General features: G+C 42.6%; 1 protein-coding gene across 2 annotated transcripts in view; it reads left to right on the top strand.

Annotated features, from left to right (window-relative positions):
• Positions 1 to 20,797, top strand: part of arhgef17 (Rho guanine nucleotide exchange factor (GEF) 17) — a 63,893-nt gene extending 43,096 nt beyond the window's left edge. Inside the window, exons 3-25 of one of the 2 annotated variants that reach the window (XM_084351447.1) lie at positions 2,209 to 2,286; positions 5,769 to 5,951; positions 9,570 to 9,686; positions 10,650 to 10,742; positions 10,857 to 11,033; positions 11,225 to 11,275; positions 11,489 to 11,598; positions 11,773 to 11,858; positions 11,972 to 12,090; positions 12,183 to 12,390; positions 12,508 to 12,581; positions 12,742 to 12,825; positions 12,937 to 13,040; positions 13,240 to 13,355; positions 13,513 to 13,632; positions 13,724 to 13,991; positions 14,081 to 14,167; positions 14,422 to 14,489; positions 14,690 to 14,838; positions 14,938 to 15,112; positions 15,327 to 15,422; positions 15,703 to 15,885; positions 15,985 to 20,797. In XM_084351447.1, the coding sequence (XP_084207573.1) occupies positions 2,209 to 2,286; positions 5,769 to 5,951; positions 9,570 to 9,686; positions 10,650 to 10,742; positions 10,857 to 11,033; positions 11,225 to 11,275; positions 11,489 to 11,598; positions 11,773 to 11,858; positions 11,972 to 12,090; positions 12,183 to 12,390; positions 12,508 to 12,581; positions 12,742 to 12,825; positions 12,937 to 13,040; positions 13,240 to 13,355; positions 13,513 to 13,632; positions 13,724 to 13,991; positions 14,081 to 14,167; positions 14,422 to 14,489; positions 14,690 to 14,838; positions 14,938 to 15,112; positions 15,327 to 15,422; positions 15,703 to 15,885; positions 15,985 to 16,193 (2,955 nt within the window). In that variant the 3' untranslated portion in view covers positions 16,194 to 20,797. Of the gene's footprint in view, positions 1 to 2,208; positions 2,287 to 5,768; positions 5,952 to 9,569; positions 9,687 to 10,649; positions 10,743 to 10,856; positions 11,049 to 11,224; positions 11,276 to 11,488; positions 11,599 to 11,772; positions 11,859 to 11,971; positions 12,091 to 12,182; positions 12,391 to 12,507; positions 12,582 to 12,741; positions 12,826 to 12,936; positions 13,041 to 13,239; positions 13,356 to 13,512; positions 13,633 to 13,723; positions 13,992 to 14,080; positions 14,168 to 14,421; positions 14,490 to 14,689; positions 14,839 to 14,937; positions 15,113 to 15,326; positions 15,423 to 15,702; positions 15,886 to 15,984 lie in introns of both variants that reach the window. The other variant, XM_084351446.1, reaches the window with a different exon arrangement.
• The last annotated feature ends 432 nt before the right edge of the window (positions 20,798 to 21,229 follow it).

Genomic DNA, 21,229 nt, shown 5'->3' with positions numbered 1-21,229 from the left:
CACAGCCCCCCCTGGGACCCCTCAAATGCCAAACACTAAACATGGCCTTTCTGGGAAGTCATTGTTACGGTTATTTATAGGGCTCGGTGGTGCTGGCAGAGGGGAGCAGGGGAAGAGAAGGGGAACAAAATCCTCCTCTGTATATTTTTGTGGCCTGTGTGTGTGAAAGACAAAGAGAGAGAGGGAGAGAGACATTGTGGTTGTAGAGTATATGCACCATAGGGTCTTGCTTGTGGCTCCGGCTGATATTTATAAGTCATGGGTACCGGAGTATTTTGGGAGTCTCCCTGGAGACCTCTGAGATAATATGTCTGACTTGTTCCACGATCATTATACTCCCCTTTTTGTTTTCCCATCTCTCTCTCTCTCTCTCTCTCTTTTATAACCAGATAATCTAAGGATAATTTGGACATTTGGTCCATGTTTAAGACACTTCTGTGGGATTTAAACATATCAAAATATATCATGGACTAAATGCGTCTTAATTCGTTGCAAGAATTTACAGAAATAATCGTTCATTCATGTCAGATTCACGTCTTTCTCCTCATTTGTAGTCCTTCTTTTATTCGTCTCATTCACGTTCACTCAGTCCACGTCCTTCTTGGCCTCAGTGTGTTGGGTTTGTGTCAGAGGAGCAGCCCGTTCACCTGCATCCATAAAACATGAGTCATTGTTAGACTGAATCGCTGAGTCATGCTTTGCTTCTGTGGACTTCCTGGCCTCGGTGACCTCTAATCCGGTCCCTGTGAGTGAGTGTGTTGTTGGTAGAAAAGGGAGATTTAAAATGCCAGGAAGGCAAGAGGCGACTGCCGAGTGTTTTTTAAAGTTATTTTTAACTGAAGTACGCGTCAGCAATGAAAAAAAATTGCCATATAAAGTTGAGTGTTAGTAATGTTTCTCTGATTGCTCATGCCCCGCTGTCTCATTATCTGACTGCCGGGAATCTTGTTTCAACATCAACATAAAAACGACATGTTGTCACAATATTGATCCCGGCAACAGCTGCAGTTTTGAGTCATGTGTTTGCGACTCTCAGAGCAGCAGAGTCAACGTTCCTGTTGTCAGAAAGCCAAACAGGGACTGTGAACTTGGACCTAAAACCTGGTTCCAGTAATGTAAGAGTGCATGTATTTTCAAAACTGGGCTGACTTTCCTTGTGTCTCTGTGATTGTTAGTTTGAATCTGCCTTTGATGCATCTATATCGAGGGTTTCTTCCCTGGAGAACCAAAACTGAAACTAAATGGTGTGCCACGGGCCAAAAGCAGACATCTGTTCTTCGTTGCATCGTGTTGTTCAGATGAAAATTGTGCTAGTTACCGTAATTCAGTGTTTTTTCAATCCTGTTCCTGGTGGCCGTCTGTCCTGCATGTTTTTCATGATCAGCTCATCATCAAGTTCTGCTGATAACGATCCATTAATTTGAATCAGTTGTGTTAGAGCAGGGAAACATCTAGACATGCAGGACAGGGGGGTCACCGGGAACAGGATTGAAGAACACTGCCGTTATTGACTGACCTACTGCAGGGTCACTCTGCCCACTGCGCTCACGTAATGAAAAATAATCAATAATTATACAAAAGTGGAGTTTTGAGCGGTAATGGCGTGAATCTGGTTTCTTATTTTGAAACACAAGTTCATTCATACATTTTTGCTGGACGTACGGTATAGTACATACAACATTGTATGAGTTTTGTGAGGGGTGTAGCTGCAAACTGCCAGCAGTGAAACTGGTCTCATATCCGTCCTTGTGTCTCCAGAACGTGGAAAAATGTCACACTTTTTGCATTGAGAAAGTTGATTAAAGCAAGATCCGAGAGACATTTGGCTTTTTGTTCCTTATTAAACATTAAAAAACTAGACTGAACTTAACTGAAGCTTTAAGGCCTTTCAGGGTTTTTCAAAGGTCACAGTGTATTACCAAAAGGTTAATTCAATCCAGCTGACTTTATTCCACACTGTGGGTCTATATTAAGACTCATGAACATATTTTAATTACATTTAAGATGCGTAGTCTTTCCGTCTATCCTAGAGCATCACGCGTCAGTGGGAAAAATCTGGCAGAGCAGACGAAAGCACAAAATTCAATGTGCGTGTCAGTCTTTGTGTCCGTACGTAAGTAATCACAGTAAAACATATGTGAGTGTGTGAGAAAAATAAATGTAAACGCAGTGATGACTGATGTCCTTCTTGTTCCTCCATCTTCACAGGACATGAGGAAACATGTGATGATGACCCTCCTGGACACAGAGCAGTCGTATGTGGAGTCACTGCGCTCGCTTATTCAGGTAACACACACACAGAGAAACACAACTACACACTCATACAGTTCACTGCAGATATTCTTGCAACTCTAGTCTGATAAGTGACTGACGTACACACACACACACACACCACACACACACACACACACACACACACACACTGTCTTATCAAGTGTTGTGTCATCACACAAACATGCACAGAAACACACACACCATTGTGGATTCCCAGATTGCTGAGGACGTGAATAACGAATGTAGGTAACAAAGGAGTTATGTAATCCACTTATTGTCATTCATCCTGTCAGGTTAATCTGCTGACACCATCACGTCTCACTGTCCTCAGCATTATCTGCCCACACACACACACACACTCACTCGCCTATATCCTACACCTATGTCTGCTTAAGCCGCTAACTAACCTTTACCCCAAATATTAGCCGCATCCCCCGCTGTCACATTCACACACTCTCCTCACCTGTGATCACCTGGTTTTGTAACCTGTCGCCATTTGCCGTGTGTGGGCGAACAATTTGCGTGCTTGCATAAGTTTGCGCGCACACACACACTGACTTTTCTGTGGTTCTCCCTGCGCAAGTGTTTCTGTGTGTGTGTGTGTGTGTGTGTGTGTGTGTGTGTGTGTGTGTGTGTGTGTGTGTGTGTGTGTGTGTGTGTGTGTGTGTGTGTGTGTGTGTGTGTGTGTGTGTGTGTGTGTGTGTGTGTGTGTGTGTGTGTGTGTGTGGCCACAAAGTGAATAATCCTGGGCTGTGTTCCCATGGCGACACAGAGAAAGTAAGTGTTACCACAGTGACTGCAGTGAAGGAGGGTGTCAGATGAGGTTCAGCTGAGACAGCAGCTCCTCAGCAGCGCGGTCAGAAGTTGAAATCCGACTCTTTTTTTAGGACTTTGGAAAGTTTCTGTGAATAGACTCAGACTTTCTTTAGTCGGCTGAGGGGAGCACCAGATACCCGCTCTGACATGAAGAATTAAAATGAGCTGCACTAATCACTGTTTTTATAATAACAGTGGGTCAAACGCCTCCGTGTTGCACATAATGTCACTGACCCTGCAGCAAGGTCATTATAATTAACTGAAACTTAAAACCAAAACAAGGTCTGATAAAACATTTAAGTTAAATAAAATAACACCAAGACATTAGACCAAAATAAGACCTAAAATAAAATAAAGCTAGAATGGCCCCTTTTAATTCAGTCAAGCTTGATTCAATATCAAATAAAACATTTTTAAATCTACTTGATCTGGATTTTGTTTGGATCTGCATCAAATTGTACTCACTTATAGATACCAACCACCTTAATACACCTGATTTTTTTTTTCCATCAACATCCCTGAGAAATTAACAAAAATGTCAAAAAACTCCTTGTTTACCTCGGTAACCACAAATCTGTACCACTGATTTCAAGATGAGCTATGACATCGACACCTGAACTGAAGCTTTATGACCCAAACAAATGTCAAAATGCTTTTTGTAGAGCTCAGACAGGTAATTAGATAGATGACTTATTTGTTATTAGGGTGTTGGGTTCACTAAAAATCTCACCCATCATCTTTTATTAGCAAAAGACCTCAGTGTCTTATCATCTCTCAACAATTCTAGTCACATCTTTACGATCACAATTATATGAGAGAAGATACTTAGTCAGATCTTCATTAAAAACGGTCCTCTCTTCATCAGACTCCATGTGCTCCATCTGATGAAAAAGCAGAAGGGCTCCACTACACCCTGATGATCCCCCGTGAGAGGATGTCACTGAAGTCAATGAGCTCTTATGTAACATACTGTATTTCTAAGAAACGGTTGTTGAAGGAAGTACAAGCTGAATCACTGCTGCTTTAAAAATACCTCTGGTCCCTCTCTGTCCCGGCTTTCTTCAGCACAAATGTTTTAACCAGCAAATTGGATTAGTCATCAAATGTGTCATGAAGTCGCACAGATGACTAGACTTTACAGCTCCTGCAGCCTCGGAGTCACATCTGTCTGAGTCCATTTTAGACGGTTAATTGAATCTCCAAATTTCGCTCGGCTTTAATGGATTGCAGTGTGTGTGTGTGTTTGTCTGTGTGTGTGTCGGAGTTGAGCTTGTAAGGACACCGCTTCCATCAGAAAAGCTGATGAGGATACCTTGAGACGAAATTGGAATATAATTGTAATGAGGAGAGGAAAAGAAGGATAAAAGGGGCATGAAATTATATGCAGACAAAATTTACGTCAAATTGTTCAGACTGTAATTACGGGCAGATTGGAAATTCACATTCACATCCGCTTCCGAGTTGGAGATATCAGGGTGTCCTGACTTCTACAGTATCTCACACTTAATGAGAAAAAACTACAGAAGTGACACCAAACCTGAGGCAAAATGTCTGCCACCATAACAGACTGTTAGATCTGAATAACACCCAATATTAACATGACTAATAAAACACGAACAGGAGTCATTTAAAAGAAGCTACACACTATTTTTCGCATCTAGTTTCACTTGTTAACAAACCGCTTCAAATCCATAACACCAAAAATTGGATAAAAGGATAATATCGCATAATAATCACAATGTGATGTGTATTGCTATATGTTAGAAATCCCGAAACATGGTAATCAAACATCCATCACATCAATCAAAAAACATAAAAATCCAGTATTATAATAAATCAGTTCACATGTTTGGCAACAAAAAATGTGTGCATGCATGGGATTGTGTGTGTGCCACAAACGTGACACGTTGAGGGTTCTCAGTCAGGAATCGAGGTGAAACGGCCAAAGACAGAGACGTTTTGTTGAGTGTGTGCAGGGAGGATCGCTTTGCAACAAAATATTTAAACCATTTTTCTAATTATAGTAACATTTTGTTCTCACAGGAGAACCAGTGGTGGGAAAAGTGACAACCTCCTCCAGTTAACACATCTCTCCCTGACGTGCTCATGTCAGAAGTTATGACTGGAGGGAAATGAGACTGTGTGTAAATATATAAAAGAGAAAATGAGACATGGATTGAGCCTGAAAGAACGCTCTTGATGTTGGAAATGGTAGTTTCACAGAAATATTAAAGGAATAGTCCAAAATTTTCCCGAGATACTATTTTTGTGTCTGTGGATTAATTAATTGTCCATATAACAGTTTGTATCTTGTGTGTTTAATCTATACTGCTTCCAGCCTTTATGCTAAACTAAGCTAATCGCCTTCTTCTCTTTAACCCACGGTCCACTCACCAGCATCTTCGGAACTTTAAAGGATAAGTTCACCCAAAAAAGACTTATCTTTCATGAGCATGTCGAGAGTCCTCAAAACATTTGCAGAGCATTCTCCTAAACAGCTGAAGTAGATGGGGACTTGTTTTAAATGTAACCTTTGCTCTAGTCCTCTGTGATCTCAGATCTAGAATAAATTGCTCCTGACGGGCAGACACAGTCCCCTCACTGCTGGAAGACATTTTTTATCTAATCTTGTACTCTGTATCTGAAACAGTAATTAACTACTTGTCCTGTCCCCTCAGGGCTACATGCGTCCTCTCAAACAGCCAGACAGCGGCTCCATAGTGGACCCTCTGCTGGTGGACGAGATGTTTTACCAGATCCCGGAGATCCTGGAGCACCATGAGCACTTCCTGGAGCAAGTCGCCGGCTGCGTCGGCCAATGGCACGACAGGCAGACCGTTGGACACATCCTCATCCAATCAGTGAGTAAAGACGATAAGTGACATCTGCCCTTTCCTGCTGTTTTAGACTTTCGGAGGTTCCTGTTGCAAGTTTGGATGGAAGTAGTTTGAACATTTTAGCTTTATATCACATATGAAACACCGATTAGAAACATGTTTACCTGTATATGTGGCAGAGAAGAACTCGATCATGGATACTTTTTGCTTTTTACCACAGAAAGCCACTTCCAAGTGCTTAACTGAAGAGTTTTCTTCTCTGACAGCTGCATTGATCAGATTTCTTGCTCTGCTGTGGCTTCTGTCTTGAAAACAGTAAGGCTGTGGTGTGTGAGAGACGCCTGGGAAATAAACTATGTGCTTAAAGCAGCAGTATGAATTCTAATAGTACATCAGTAACTAATGAACAGATACAGTAAATGCCCGAAACGCTCTTCAAAAGATGGACTTTGCTTCTCTGGGACAGTTTTATTGTTTGTCGGTGTGTTTGTTTTTATTATCGCTGCAGGATAAGATAAGGATGATGTGATGTTCAATAAGGTTTCACTGGAGACGTTAAAACGGTGGTTTTAAAATTGTTTTTTCAGGCTACCTTTTTCTTTTTTTAATAAAGGCTCTTTTCTGTTTAAGTGAAGTTGAAGAAGAAAAAGGTTTTCTTCAAATACTGTTAAAGTGTTGTTGTAAAACATGCGACTGAAGTTTAATTCCCAAAGTTTTTATATAAATATATATAAAATGTGTCTTGAATATTTCTGATCGACTGTGGTGCAGCTGTAAAACAAAATTCATTCAACCTTTATTTTAACTTGAGTCAGAGACCTTGTTCACAGTGTAGAGTGGTGCGTTCCATTAATATGATGTAATTCCCACCTCCGACCTCCAACTTTCAAGGAAAGTGCTCCATAAAACATAGACAGAAGATCCTGGACAGCAAGAAACACAAACAGGAAGCTTATAGATGAAAATGAAAATGATAAGAAACCAAATCAGTGAAATACTTGAACCTCGGGAATGAAGAAATCAATTCAAATTTAAAACAGCTCAAACAAGAGCAGATGGAAGTGAAACAAGATAAGATGAAAAATTGCTCTGAGGATAAATGAGGTAGGCTTTAGATCGTTCTGCATGTGATTCCAGGTTGCAGGTGCTCAAAAATAAAAACATACATTTCTGAGTTCAGTAAGAGCAGCTGGCATCTGCAACATAATCCTGTCATTTGAGTGTGATGGATAAAAGACAGCAAGAAGAAGATGTAAGGGGGTCAAAAACCAGTAAGGGCCTCTAAATGTTTAGTGTGCCTTACAGAGAGAGACTCGTACCCAAACGTAGCATACAGCTAACAATATATCAACAGTAATGGTGGTAACGTGTACGGACAAAATGTATTTTACTGCACAGTGCACGAGTGAATAAACAGCATTATTGACAGGCGGCAGGACTGAAGGGAAGCTGATTTAATAAAAGAGGAGATGGTTTATAGTTGGCAGCACTAGTTTAATATTTTGTTTTCCCGATGACCTCTTCCCGACCCATTTAAAATTTCCCATGCCCCAAGGGTTGCTCTCTCGACGTAGGCCTTGAAAAACAGCCCTCTGAAACATCCGAGTTAGGCTAAATGTCAGGTTTCTGCCTTTGAGAATGAAAGGACTTCTTGTCTGGGCTCATTTAGCAAACGTCTAGTCAGAAATTAACATTTAAGAAACAGATTCCAGCTTTTTTTTTCCTCCCCTCGACCAGAATGCAGTGTGGCCGCAGGCTTTGGTTTTTATCAAGTGTGGAAACACCCCTTGCTCTCTTGCTATGTTAATGCTATTGTTGTCCCTCTCAGCAGCTCACAGCGTGAATGAAACAGTTTCACAAACTCTCACTGGAGACCAAACTGTCACACGGGCGTAATGCAGGAAACCGCTAACTGAATTACAAGCAGATGAGGCAGGTTGAGGAAAAGCTGCCGCACCCAACTATTAAATTAACTTATTTTACAACACCTTAATACCTCCTGAGATCGATTCACAGATTCATTATATACCAGCTGTATGTGAAGTGCATCATTTGAAATAGCTGCAGGCAGAGAAGTGAGAACATGAGGCCTCCGCGGTGCGCCTCCCTCCCCCACTCCTTCCTCCCGTCGCTCCGCTGCAGCTCTTAAAGGCGCAGCAGCTGCAGTGTGCTTCAGGCCTCGTTGGCGCAGTAGGCAGCGCGTCAGTCTCATAATCTGAAGGTCGTGAGTTCGAGCCTCACACGGGGCAGAGTCTTTTGTTACGCCGTTTGCTGTGTAAAGTGGATGATGGTTTAGAGGATTTGCTGTGTCACTGCTGTTTGGTTTGTGGGAAATGATGCTCTAAACTAAACACAGATTTGTCTCACAAGCAGCAGTTAAGCTAAATCTGTGTTTTCGCAGCACTGAATCAGAGAGACCTTTGCTTTTTAAGACTTAATTATAGAAAAATCATAACTGTGTCTTCTGTTTCTGAGCTTTCTGTGCTTCATTATGACAAATGGTTTTCCCTTCTCACTTGCCCCTCAGGGCTTCTGTCGAACCTCAAACAACACCATGAGAAATAGACAAAAAAGAGCCATTAAACGCTCAGGATGTAGTTTTTGCCACATGGCGTCTCTCAATCAAAGCAAAACACAAGACCTGAGTAGTGTCTTTGGCAGAAATATTTAAGGACAAGGTAAAGTATGAAGGTTTTATTCATGTGAGGTTGAGTCCTGCCCTCCAACTTCCTTTCTTCTCTAACAGGAAGTACAATTCTGCATATTACATCTTTAAAATTAGGGTTTCAAGAACTAAAATGGGTCAAATTTAACTACAGACATTCAACAGACACTTTTAAAAGCAAATAAGTAGAAGTCTTGCCTTCTGAAGACATAAAACAGTGCATTAAGGTATCTGCATAATTTGTGCTACCCACTGTATCATCCTCGCCTTGAGGACGACAGTGGGTCGCTTGTATTTTAAGCGGCTGCTTAAAAAGAGTTGAGAATAGATCAGTCAATAATATATTTAAAGAAACACCTGAAACAGAGCTGCTGGAGGAGAACATAACGTTTCACCTTTGTTAATGAAGTAGAGACGCAGTACATTTCTATTTTCTCCTCTGCTGTGACTAATCCTCATTATGTCCTCAGATGCTTTTTTTCTCTGTGCTCCTACTCTTTATCAGCCTGAGAGGGAGAGAGAGAGACAGGAAAGGAAAGGACGCTGTGAGATGGATGATATATAAAAAAAAAGAGGGTCAGGTTGTTTTATAAAAAGCAGGTTACTCTCTGACGTCACGTTGTCTCGCTACTGCTTTTATTTTTTTTATTTCTCTCAGTCTGGCTCTGTCCCCTGCCTCCTTTGTGAAAAGAAAGCAGGTCAGGCTGCCTGAAAAATATTCACCTATGGATTAAAAATACACATGTGACATCCTCTAATATTGAATGTGAATGTTATTTTCAGCAAGTCTGATCCTACAGCATAGCCGCGTAATTTGCTTTTGGTTAATTGATTAATTGTTTAGTCCATTAAAAGTCAAATCATCGGCTCATTTTGCTTGATCAGCAGTCCAAAACCCAAGGACATTAAATTTTAAATGAAAGTGTTCACATAGTAACTTACTGTAAATGTCCTCCTCTTCTTCTTCTTCTCTCCAGTTCTCCAAAGAGACTCTAGCTAATATGTATTCGGCGTACATCGACAACTTCCTCAACGCCAAAGATGCCGTGAGGATGGCCAAGGAGGCCAAGCCGGCGTTTCACAAGTTTCTGGAGGTGAGTGTTGGACCGAGTCACCGGACGTCCTGTTTAGTCTGAGCGGCTGTACAGAAAAGTAGAAAAACTTTCAAAAGATGGAAAAAAATAGGTGGAAAAGCCCTTTAACACGCTTTTAGAGCCTGCATGGTAATGCTCAGGCTGAAAAGGGCTTTGTTGCTTCTATTTGTCAACGTTAGGTTCGTGCGTATGTTAATATGTGTGTGCTTCCTGTTCCTGTAGTCCCTTTTTTTTTTTAACCTTGGAAGAGACACTTGATTGCTCTTGTTCTACAGTTACAGGACTTCAGGAGGTTTAGTTATAATCATAGTCATTTGATTCAGGCAAAATATTTTGACATATGGGCTGAAAACCTGAAAAAGTTGACTTAAAAATCAAAATTCGTTTCTAAATCATGCGGTATCAAATTTAACGGGTGGAACATTTTTTCTTCCTCTGCTCAGGAAATCAAAATGTTTTCACAATGTCGGATCCGACTGAAATTGATTTTTGTATTTCAGTAGACGCAGTTTTTTCATCTGGAACTGTAATTGGGAACAAATTATTGTCCGTGAAATGTTCCACAAACCCTCTTTAAACCAATTCAACCGGAAAATTTGACTTGAGAACCCGGGGGATATCTGAGCCGTACGTCTGGTTGCATTTGGTAGACCACTGTTGTACACTTTGATGCTGTGGTGTGCCACCACAAATAAATATATGCACAAGTTGGCTGCACAGAACCAGAGCTCAGAATCAAAAATGTCATCAGCCACCACAGAAAAAACCTTTTAATGTCCTCTGCTGATCTCAGTTTTCAACCACAGAGAGTGTCTGCCAGTTTGTACAGTGGAACCACTTCGCCACCTTGTGGTGCAGCCGTGAAGTGCAACACTGACATGATTTTAGAGCCAGTTATCTTGTTGCTTTGGGCTGTCTTGAGTTATTTTCTCCCTCTCTTGTATCCATCCTTCGCTCCAACAGCAAAACATGCGTGAGAACAAGGAGAAACAGGCTCTGGGTGATCTGATGATTAAACCGGTCCAGAGGATTCCTCGATACGAGCTGCTGGTTAAGGTATCTCAAAATATAACTTTCTTGATCTTCTAAGTGGCCTCATCCTGTGTTTAGCGGCAAGGAGCTCATGTGAGAGAGATTGATGTGTATTTGTGTTCATGTTGTTTGTTCCAGGACCTGCTCAAGCACACCCCAGAGGATCACCCGGACCACACGTACTTACTGGACGCCCAGAGGGACATCAAGCGACTGGCCGAGAAGATCAATAAGGGTCGCCGCTCGGCCGAGGAGGCGGAGAGGGAGGCCAGGGTCATCCAGGAGATCGAGGCGCACATAGAGGGGGTCGAACATGTGAGATACCTAAACGTATAAAGATCATTTTCTTGATGAATCGATTTATTTTTTGGTCATAAAACAAAATATAAAAGTGAAAAAAAAATGCAAATCACAACTGTCTGACCCAAGATTATGCTATCAGCTTGTTTTTGCAAAGTTTCCCACCTCTAGTTCTGATCACTTCTCTTTTCATGTGTGTGTGTTAGATCCTGAACCCACAGAGGAAGTTTTTGAGACAGGAAATGGTCATGGAGGCGGTAAGAAGTACTTTTCTGATTTACGCAATGAGTGCACGTTATAGTTAGGTCTCTAAATTGATGTCATGTCTGGGAAAATAAGTTAATATGATAGAAAAATCCACTATAATATATCAAATATTTATTGTATTGAAACTTAAACTGTTGTGTGGATGACTCATAGTCAAAGTTGAGATTTCCTGAGCTCTTCTCCTCTCCCTCCTCTCTCTGTAGAAGACAGTGGGTGGGAAGAAAGACCGCTCTCTCTTCCTCTTCAGTGATCTGATCATCTGCACCACGCTCAAGAGGAAGTCTGGCTCATTAAGACGCAGCTCCATGAGCCTGTACGCAATAAACACACACGCACACAAACATACAAACACTGACGGAGGCGGAAAAGACACACGCACCATCATATTTCAGTTTGCGAACCATACTGCCCCCTGCTGTTGAACAGCAGACACAGACCTAGTTTTGACAGACTTGATCTTTTTGTCTCTCCTCTGCTGCTCTCTCAGATACTCCGCTGCGAGTGTGATCGACACGTCCAGTAAATACAAGTTCCTGTGGAAGCTTCCTCTGGAGGAGGTGGAGGTGGTGAAAAGTAAGGCTCCGTCTCCAGCATCAAACACATCCGGTCTTTATAACCTTTCCCTCCGTTGCCTGATTCATCAATATTGAAATGAGTTATTAAAAGTTTTTTCATCTCTGCATCAGGCTCCACTCAGGCGACAAACAAGGAGAGCATCCAGAAAATGATCAGCCGATTAGACGAGGATCTCAGCACTCTGGGTCAGATCAGCAAACTGTCCGAGACCCTCAGCTTCCCACACCAGGTACTGTGTGGTCAACTTTGTTATTGTCTTCTCTTCTATGATGTAGTAAAACATCTAACAGTCTTTTTTCTCGTCACTTTCATACTCCTCAGTCCCTCGACGAGGTAATAAAGGACCTGATGGCGTCGGTGCACAGGGAGCTATCAGAGAAGCAGTCTCTGGCCTTCAGCATGACCTTCCTCCCCACGAAGCTGGAGTTCACCACGGCGTCCGCTGAGAGCAGCTTCGTCTTCGAGTTCACCTCGCCCGACACTCGTTCCAACTTTGAGCAGGCCTTCGAAGAAGCCAAGAAGAAGCTCGGTCAGTGAGACAAAGCGTTATTTTTCTGAACTGTAGCTTGTTTGGTAAAAAAGTAAAACGTGTTTAATTAATTAGAATTTTAATGCTGTGATTGTTTCAATGTGACATTGCTTTTAGCGATGAATAAGGACCAGTGGGACCCAGAGTTTCTTAAGGCCATCCCTATAATGAAGACACGTAGTGGAATGCAGGTAAGAGCAGCACCTACTGTACACTCTCTGTGTATGTGTAGATGTGAAGGGAGACGTTGTGGTTTATTTCAGCCATTTAAATCAGTTCATACCTCAAACAAGCCATGTTTGCATGTGTACAGAAAGTGATCTCCACTCATGTTTCGTTGCTTGTCTCCAGTTTTCCTGTGCGTCACCCAGCCACAGCTGTCCTGACAGCGGCTGTGAGGTGTGGGTGTGTAACAGCGATGGATACGTGGGACAGGTGAGACAATACTGTTAATTAACTGACCAGTCGGGACTTAAAGGTGACGGTAAGCGTTATCCCACACGCAGACACTTGGACTGATGGGGTGGTGATGTTTTTTCTCCCCAGGTGTGTCTGTTGAACATCAAAGACGAGCCCACCGTGGAGGCCTGTATCGCTGTCTGCTCGGCGAGGATCATATGTATCGCTGCGGTGCCAGGACTCAAGGGAAGGTCAGAGCACGCACGTGATGTGTTTAGTAGTAGTAGTAAAATTACAGGTCGAACAAAGCATCATTAAGAGCACCCCTTGCTTTGTAAGATGGGAAAACCTGCAGATTTCAGCATGTGGAGCTCATCCGATGCTTCTGGCTTCAGTTGCCATCTGCCACTCATACTCTGTAGCATTAACCGATCCCTTGTCACCTCTTAGGGAGCGTGGATCAGAGCCCGCCGTCGTCCCCATCTCTGGAGCACAAAGTCACACCCAGCAGCAGCTCCACATATCTATTTCTCATTCGTCTCTGGAGCTGACGGAGCAACCTACAGGTGGGTCCGTAACTGGTTTTACAACACGACAAGCAGCAAGAGCTCCTACTTATATTAACCTTTATGAAGTACACTGACTGGTATTCAACTTGTATGTACTGCAGCTTTCTGTTATAAACATATGTAGCTGATGCAGTGATTGATTGATTGCCTCCAGGACCAGGGACGGAGCTTGTTCCATTTGACAGTGATGACACTGATGATGAGGATTCACCCAGCCCTTCATCCACCCTCCAGAGCCAGGCCAGTCACTCCACCATATCATCCAGCTATGGCAGTGAGTAAAAACACTCCTTTACACTTCAGTCACACACACACACACACACACCTACACATTATAAACTCTCCCTCTCATTTTTCTGTTTAAGATGACGAGGGTCCAGGCTCCAAGGACATGGCTACAGAGACCACCAGCAGTGAGGAGGAGCAGGAGTTCCCAGTGGCGAGCACCTATGGCGCTCCAGGGATGTTGGGGGTAGGCGGAGGAGGCCGCGGCCACACGGAGAGCCCCATGGACGGCCGTGCCATGCGTCGCTCATCCCGGGGCTCGTTTACCAGGGCGAGTCTGGAGGACCTGCTCAGTATAGACCCAGAGGCCTACCAGAGCTCAGTGTGGCTGGGGACGGAGGATGGATGGTGGGTGACGCACAAAGAAGTAGCTTCCTTTCTCGTCGGTGTTCTGATTTTATCACCTGATTTCCTGCAATGCTTCTGTTTCATGGTAGCATCCACGTGTACCAGTCGTCGGACAACATCCGCAACCGCAAAAACAGCATGAAGATGCAACACTCAGCTTCCATCCTCTGTGTGCTGTGAGTTTCCTTCTTGAACACTACTTTACCTTTTAAATCAGAGATAATACTGGGATTTATGCCGTATCAGACAATAGAGTAATTGAGGTGGGAGAAAAAAGGAATTGAAAGCCATTTGATGCAGCTGGGTTTGAATGTGTTCGTCTTAACTGTGTCACCTTCCTGTTTCTGCAGAAAATATATAAATATTTTGTCTTGTCAGTATTTTTGTCTCATTTGTTTGCTTTACATTCCTCTTTTTTTTCTTCCTGCAGATATTTGGACAACAAAGTGTTTGTGTCTTTGGCCAACGGAGAGGTGATAGTCTACCAGAGAGAAGCAGGTAAACTAAACGGGGGTTCCTGCGACTGCACAGCCATATTGGTCTGCACCTTTAGGGAGTGAAGACCTCCAGATACTGACATTATCTTAACCTGTTTAAATAATAACCCTACCTGCTACCACACACATCATTTAAGACATAAATGTAAATCTTTTTAAAATATAAGGTAACAGAGTCTGACTCTCTATCTCGATCTGCAGGTAGTTTCTGGGACCCTCAGTCTTCCCAGACGTTAGTTCTTGGCACGCCCAGCAGCCCCGTCACCAAGATGGTTCCTGTGGGAGGAAAACTGTGGTGTGGCTCACAGAACAGAGTCCTCATCATCAACACAACGACACTGGTACAAGAGGTAGGTGGACAGATGGAGGGTGATGGATGTGTGTGCGCGGGTGGATAAATGAAGAGGCAGGCAGGCTGTCATGTGTAACACTTCCTCTCTCCGTCTCAGCACTGGTTCCAGGTGGGCACAGACAGCAGTCGGTGCGTGACCTGCATGGTGGCGTACGGGCAGGGTGTGTGGTTGGCGCTGCAGGGCAGCGCGCAGGTCAGACTGTATCACGCTCAGAGCTGGGAGAGCCTGACGGAGGTGGACGTGGCACCTGCTGTGCATAAGATGCTTGCAGGTAAACACACACAGGGAGTGTGAGCGCATGTGTGTTTTAAGGGTGCCAGAAATGTGTGTACATTTGATATTATTTCAATCTGAGCAGCAGCTCATATGCAGGATGTTTTTCCTTTATTTCACATTTTTAAATTACTCAGTCCTTGACCTCTCCATGCTCCCTACATTTTAATCCACATTCATTAATTCTCTCTCTTTTCTTTCTCTCCACTCAGGTGCAGATGCGATCATCCGACAGCACAAGGCCGCCTGTCTGAGAATCACAGCACTGTTGGCCTGTAAAGATCTGCTGTGGATCGGCACCAGTGCAGGTAAAACACACACTTTTTACGTACGAGATTACCTGATAATTAAACAGAATTTCCATTTTGTTTCACTCATTAATTCAGATCTGGGCGGCGATTCAGAGGTCTGGAAACAAGCAAATGTCACATGCTTAACGTAATATAAAGTGTTTGATCAGCACACAGTTTTTTGTTTAAATAGATTTAAAATGGTAGTATTTTTTCATTTTACATTGATCATTACCTGCATTAAAAATAGATTTTAGCCTGAACATTTTACACATTTTAAGCTGCTGTTGCTCTCCAGGGGTGGTTCTCACGCTGACGATCCCAGCGGTGAGCTCAGGAACCGGGCCTGGCACGCTGAAAACTCCCCTGGCGCCAATGGGCTCGGCTCACGGACACACGGGCCACGTTCGCTTCCTGACATCGATCGAACTACCTGAAGGATTTGACATGAACTTCCCTCCTGCAACAACTGACTCCACAGGTATTGTTTTTTTACGTGCGCTCACGTCCAACTAACAACTGAACTGAATTAAACGAAAGCTTCGAGTCTGACGTTTCACCTCCTCCTTCTGTGTTCTAGGCAGCCAATCCCAGAGCGGCAGCACAGTTGACGGCAACCTCCAAAGGCGTGACTCCGCGCGTCGTCGAGCTTCTGCCCACATCCCTCCTAAAACCAATCACCTTGTCATTTCCGGCGGCGATGGCTACGAGGACTTCAGACTGACCAACAGCAGTGAAACCGTGGGACGGGACGACAGTACCAACCATCTTTTGCTTTGGAGGGTCTGAGACAATCGAACGGCCACAAGCTCTTGACTCTTCACTTTTTGGTGTAGTTGTTTTGGTCCTCTGCTCAGTCCACTTGGTCTCTATGTGCATAATATGGCTGTCAACTCCCTCCTGGACTTGCTAATGAATATGATCACTTCAAACCCAGTTTTCTTGTGTTAATGTTTCTGATGGTGTGCGTTGTACCTCACTGAGTGGTGTCCGTGCGTGTGTATTTTTCCGTTTTTTGGCATCTGAAAATGTTGTCTGGCAAAGCGTCTTTAAACTGAAGGACATGGACAAGGGAAAAATGAGACTTTGGATGGATGTACGTTTAGACCGAGAACAAGTGAAGAAGACAGAAGAGGACTTGGACTCTGTATAATGTCATTGCACAGGAGGGTGAACTGAGACATAAGTGAAGCATGTACTCGTCCTTTGACATTTTTCTGTGTTTTTTATGGACTTGGACATCAACTCCTTTACTCCATCATCACTTCATCTTAGCCTGAACTGCAGACAAAGTGGCTCCTGATGATCAGAAGTAAATGTCCTATAAAAACATGAAAATCTGAGTGGAAGCGATGTAAAACAGACGGACTCTAGTTTGATGGATATTCTGAATTTGCGCTGTTTTCTGCAGCTAGAGTTCAAATTACTCCCAGATCATTGCTTATAGATCATCTGTTCTTCTGTAAGGGAGATAATAAGAGCATCATTGAAGTGCTATATGTGTCAAGGGTATATAACAACACTATAAACACAGTCACACACAGTAGTGCACAGCCTTCACCCGCTGTATCTGAAGACACTTGTGAAAAAACATAGAAGTGTGTTTCCCCACAGATAATCACATCATATCTGATTTTCTTATTTAATTTTTTGCTGCCAGTTTAAGATGACATGGACGTAGATGATGCCCACTACTGGAGTCGAGCAGAGAAAAAAAAAGTGCATTCCTTCTCGATATGACTATGCCAAAGCATTGTATGTGTTAGTTTTGACATTAAGGAGATCTGGAAAGATTCCTTTAGCCATGAAACTTCATGTTGTTGAGCGGAAATCAGCAGCCGAAGTCACTGATTTCTTTAAAGATGACGCGAGGCTGTGGTAGCAGATCACGATAGTTGTGTACAGTATTTATGGTTTTGATTTTTAGCGCCTTCTTTTACAGCACTTAATTTATAGAAGATGTAGCTTTCACTTATTTCTTTTTTTTTTTTTTTTTGAGTTGAAGAACAAGGAGGCCTTGGATTGATTAACAGAATAGATACACGGGCAGATAAAGTCGGGGTGTAACGGCACAGTCCACTCATACACAACACAGGGTTCATCATGCAGATCCGTGTGGCTCCATTAGTGTAGAGGAACATCATCAGAGAGGAGAGGCTCTGGAAGTATTTTGTGTCCCTTCTTATCGATCACAGAGCCCAAAATTAACCTCACATTGTATCCAAACACAGTCACTCTCTTGCCTGTCAGCGTGCCAAATGCTAAGATTTGCTTAAAGGTGCCATATGTAAGAATTGGCCACCTTTAATTCATTCTCCCCACATACCACCAGAGTAATTGCTAACCGCTATACATCCATGACTGTAGCTACTGTTAGCTTAGTTAGCCGTGCAGCTACCCTGACTACCAGGGGAGTGATGGTGTTTATAACTTTAGCACGGGAGCTTTGGGCCCCTGGGAGAAAGAGGTTTCAGGCCCGGGGCTAGCTGGTAGCATGCTAACTTCAGCAGATGTATCTTCAACACAATACACAGACCTCTTTGACATAACATCAACACTGTTATTTCTTCACATTCTGTTGATAATTTTAGTTAATTTTTGAACGTCTTAAACTGAAATTCTTACATATATGCACCTTTAATTTAGAGCATAAAAACTTTATTAACAAAATGCGAAGAAATAATAGTTTTGACTTCATGTGAAAGACGTCTGTATATTGTGTTGCAGAGATGCTACTGAAGTTAGCGTGCTAACCAGCTAGCTCCAGCCCCTCTTATCTCATAATACCACTTTGTACCTCAGGAGGCAACAGGCTGATGGAATAGCTCAGCCCAGAAAGTCCCTGGTTTGGCTGGCGATTAATTAGCGCTTACTCCAGTGACACGCTGCCCTCTTATTTGTTTGGAGTACGAATTCAACAGGTTCTTGCGTAGTGCACCTTTTAATTTTTCAATAATCTTTCAGCTCCCCTCTGCGTGTTGTGGCATTGTTGTTACAGAAGGTATATCGCTAAAATGTATCGTGGCACCCTGAATGCACAGACTCTGATTTCAGTAATGATTGATGCATGTGGTTCGCTCGTGAGACAAGACAGCACAAGATGCAGAGTAGGTCAGAAGGACGAATGCTGAGCACCTGCACGTGCCTTCAGAAGGCTAAACGTTAAGCCATTAAACACCCACACACATAAACACAGTGAAAAGTCAGCTCTCCCTCATCCTGCAGCAGATGTCTAGTGAAGTGGAGGGTGACTCTGACTTGTCCTTGCACACACACACACACACACACACGAACATTAGCCTCAGGCTTTGGGGTTAAGCAGTGATTGTCTTTGATCTCTCCAAGCCCAGAAAACCTCATCGCACTTTGCCAGCCATCTGGGCACTTCACCTTCACAATTCCCCGCTTTACAAACGTACACACATTAGGGTAACTCTCCCACTGTGAGAGCGGCTAACGGCTAAGAGGATTGGCTGGTTGTTGTGATAGCCGCTAACTAGCTTGCAAGCTCTTAGCCTCTGTAAGTGTAAAAGCCTGTGTGTGTGTGTGGCCTCCACAAGTGGTGAAAGAAGTATAAAAAGGAGCTTGTTTGTGATTTTCAGACCACAATTTAGACAAAATTCCAGTTAGCTCGTGGTAGCCTGTGAAGAGGAAAGTTTGAGAGTTTTAGCCAACGTAACAGAACTAGTTCGACGTTGAGGGAAATGTACTTATTCCGTTTCTTGAGAGTTTGGTAAGAAGATTAATACTCACTACTCATGTGAACGGTAAATAATAACGGCCAATTAGCCTAGCTTAGCATAAAGACTGGAAACAGGGAATCGGCTAGCCTGGCTCTGTTCAACAAAACTAAAGCTCAGAAAATGAACATCTTGCATGTCGTTTGTTTATTTCATACAAAAACCGACGTGTGCAAATGCTCAGGAAGTCGCTGCGCTATGCTAGGCTATGTGAGTTACAGCACATAACCCCTGTAAAACTACAACATATCATTTCACACCTTGGTTTTTGTACTGATTCAAATGAGAATTGACAAGCTAATTAGTGACTTACGTTGCTTGCCGTTTTCCCCCTATTTTCTTGTCTTTGTGCTAAGCTAAGCTAACCCACTGCTGGCCATAGCTTCATAATTTATAGACACAAGAGCGATAGCAATCCTCTCGTCCAACTCTAAGCAAAAAGCAAATAAGATTATATCCCAAAAGGTTAAATTTTTCCTTTAACATCCTCTGACGCTAAAGTAGCAGATGTAAATGTTTTTTTATGTGCTGTATGATTCACGACAAAATTAATGTTTGTGTTCTCAGTGCCAAGAGCTGCCATGATGGCCATAAAGATGCTGTATATCTATGCTGGCTGTAGAGCAACGGAGAGCTGTGAACAGTGTTAGGAGGAACATCTGTGTGGTAACTCTGCTGGTACGAGCGCTTCTGAAACTGTGAGTTGGGCATCAAAAAAAGGCAGTTTCATAAGTTTTTAGTGCATTTTCAAGCTCTGGGTAAATCATACTTAATGTCCACAGTTTAAAACATTTTAGTTTGATGGCTTTGATTCACGATTTTTTCGAAACCGTTACCCTAGAGTCAATAACTTTCAATTCAGCTCGCTCAGATTGTAGATTCTCTTTAAAAGTCTGCCTTACGAATATACTTTTCTGTTTCCGTGGTAGTCACGTGAGTATAAAAGACTGAATAATCATATTTCAGCCATTTTTTTTTTTTTTTTTACAAGCATGCACACGCATAAACACATATGTGATAGAAGATATGAAGTAAATCTAAAGAGTTGAGAGGATGAAGCATGTTGTGTGCCAGTTAAAGGAACAGAAGATTTACACTTAAGTTTTCACCGTCACATCAAACTCTCTTATCATCACTGTAACTCTCAGCAGCTTGTAAGTAACCTCCTCATGGCCGTAAGTGAAATAAGTCTTTATTGTTGTAAATATTGGTATATATTGCCTTTTTTTCTGTAAATAGTGCACCCACGGTCCTCAATTGTTGATATGAATCTAATGGCATATTTTTATATATTTGTGTAAGGTTTGTTTTTTTGTTTGTATTCCCCCCCTCCCCTCCCCTTCCTCTCTGGCATGCGCTGTCAGTGATGTTTAAATTATAACTGTCATAAATCTTTCCAAAAGAAGACAAGATGGCCGACTGAAAGATCGACTTTTTGATGTTTTCACTGGTAGCCGCGTTACCTCCAGAACATACGTTTGCCTTGTAACGGACGTCTACAGGAAGGAAAGACGGCTGGTCATAACTCTGTTTATCTCTGGTTGACATCTTGCAGTCGTCATGGTTACAGTCTATCACAGTTACTTCCTGTACGTAGCTGTTCTTGTTTTTGTCACTGTGGGTTCTTCTTTGTAATTAAATCAGTTCACTGGTGCCAGTTTGTGTCTTTTGTTCAAACGTACAACATCCAACAAAGTAAGTTTACGCGCACATTAGTGTCAGTCAGAAACCTGGATGACGTGTTAGCGTGCCACAGGATGTAGGAAACATTTGGGTTTCTCAAAACTGGGACAGCAGGGTTTCTGAAACCAAGGTATGACGGGTATTCATAACCAGAATGTGCACATACCCTTAGATGCTCGTTTTGAAAATATCAGTCAATTAATCGATTAATCCATCAACAGAAAGTGAATCTGCATCTGAAAAAATACTTTCTCATGGAAGAATGTTAGTATGAAACTGTGTTATCCATTGTTCATTCAGTTTATTCATTCTTAAAATTAGGGGTGTCGCAATTTACCAATATTGAACATACTGTAGTTGTGATATTTAAAAGTGAAATATAGATTTTGTGTTAATTAACAT

This window comes from Pagrus pagrus (genome assembly GCF_965226575.1).
Source record: "Pagrus pagrus genome assembly, chromosome: 4".
Classification (NCBI taxonomy): Eukaryota; Metazoa; Chordata; class Actinopteri; order Spariformes; family Sparidae; genus Pagrus; species Pagrus pagrus.
This window is presented reverse-complemented; position numbering and strand designations above follow the sequence as displayed.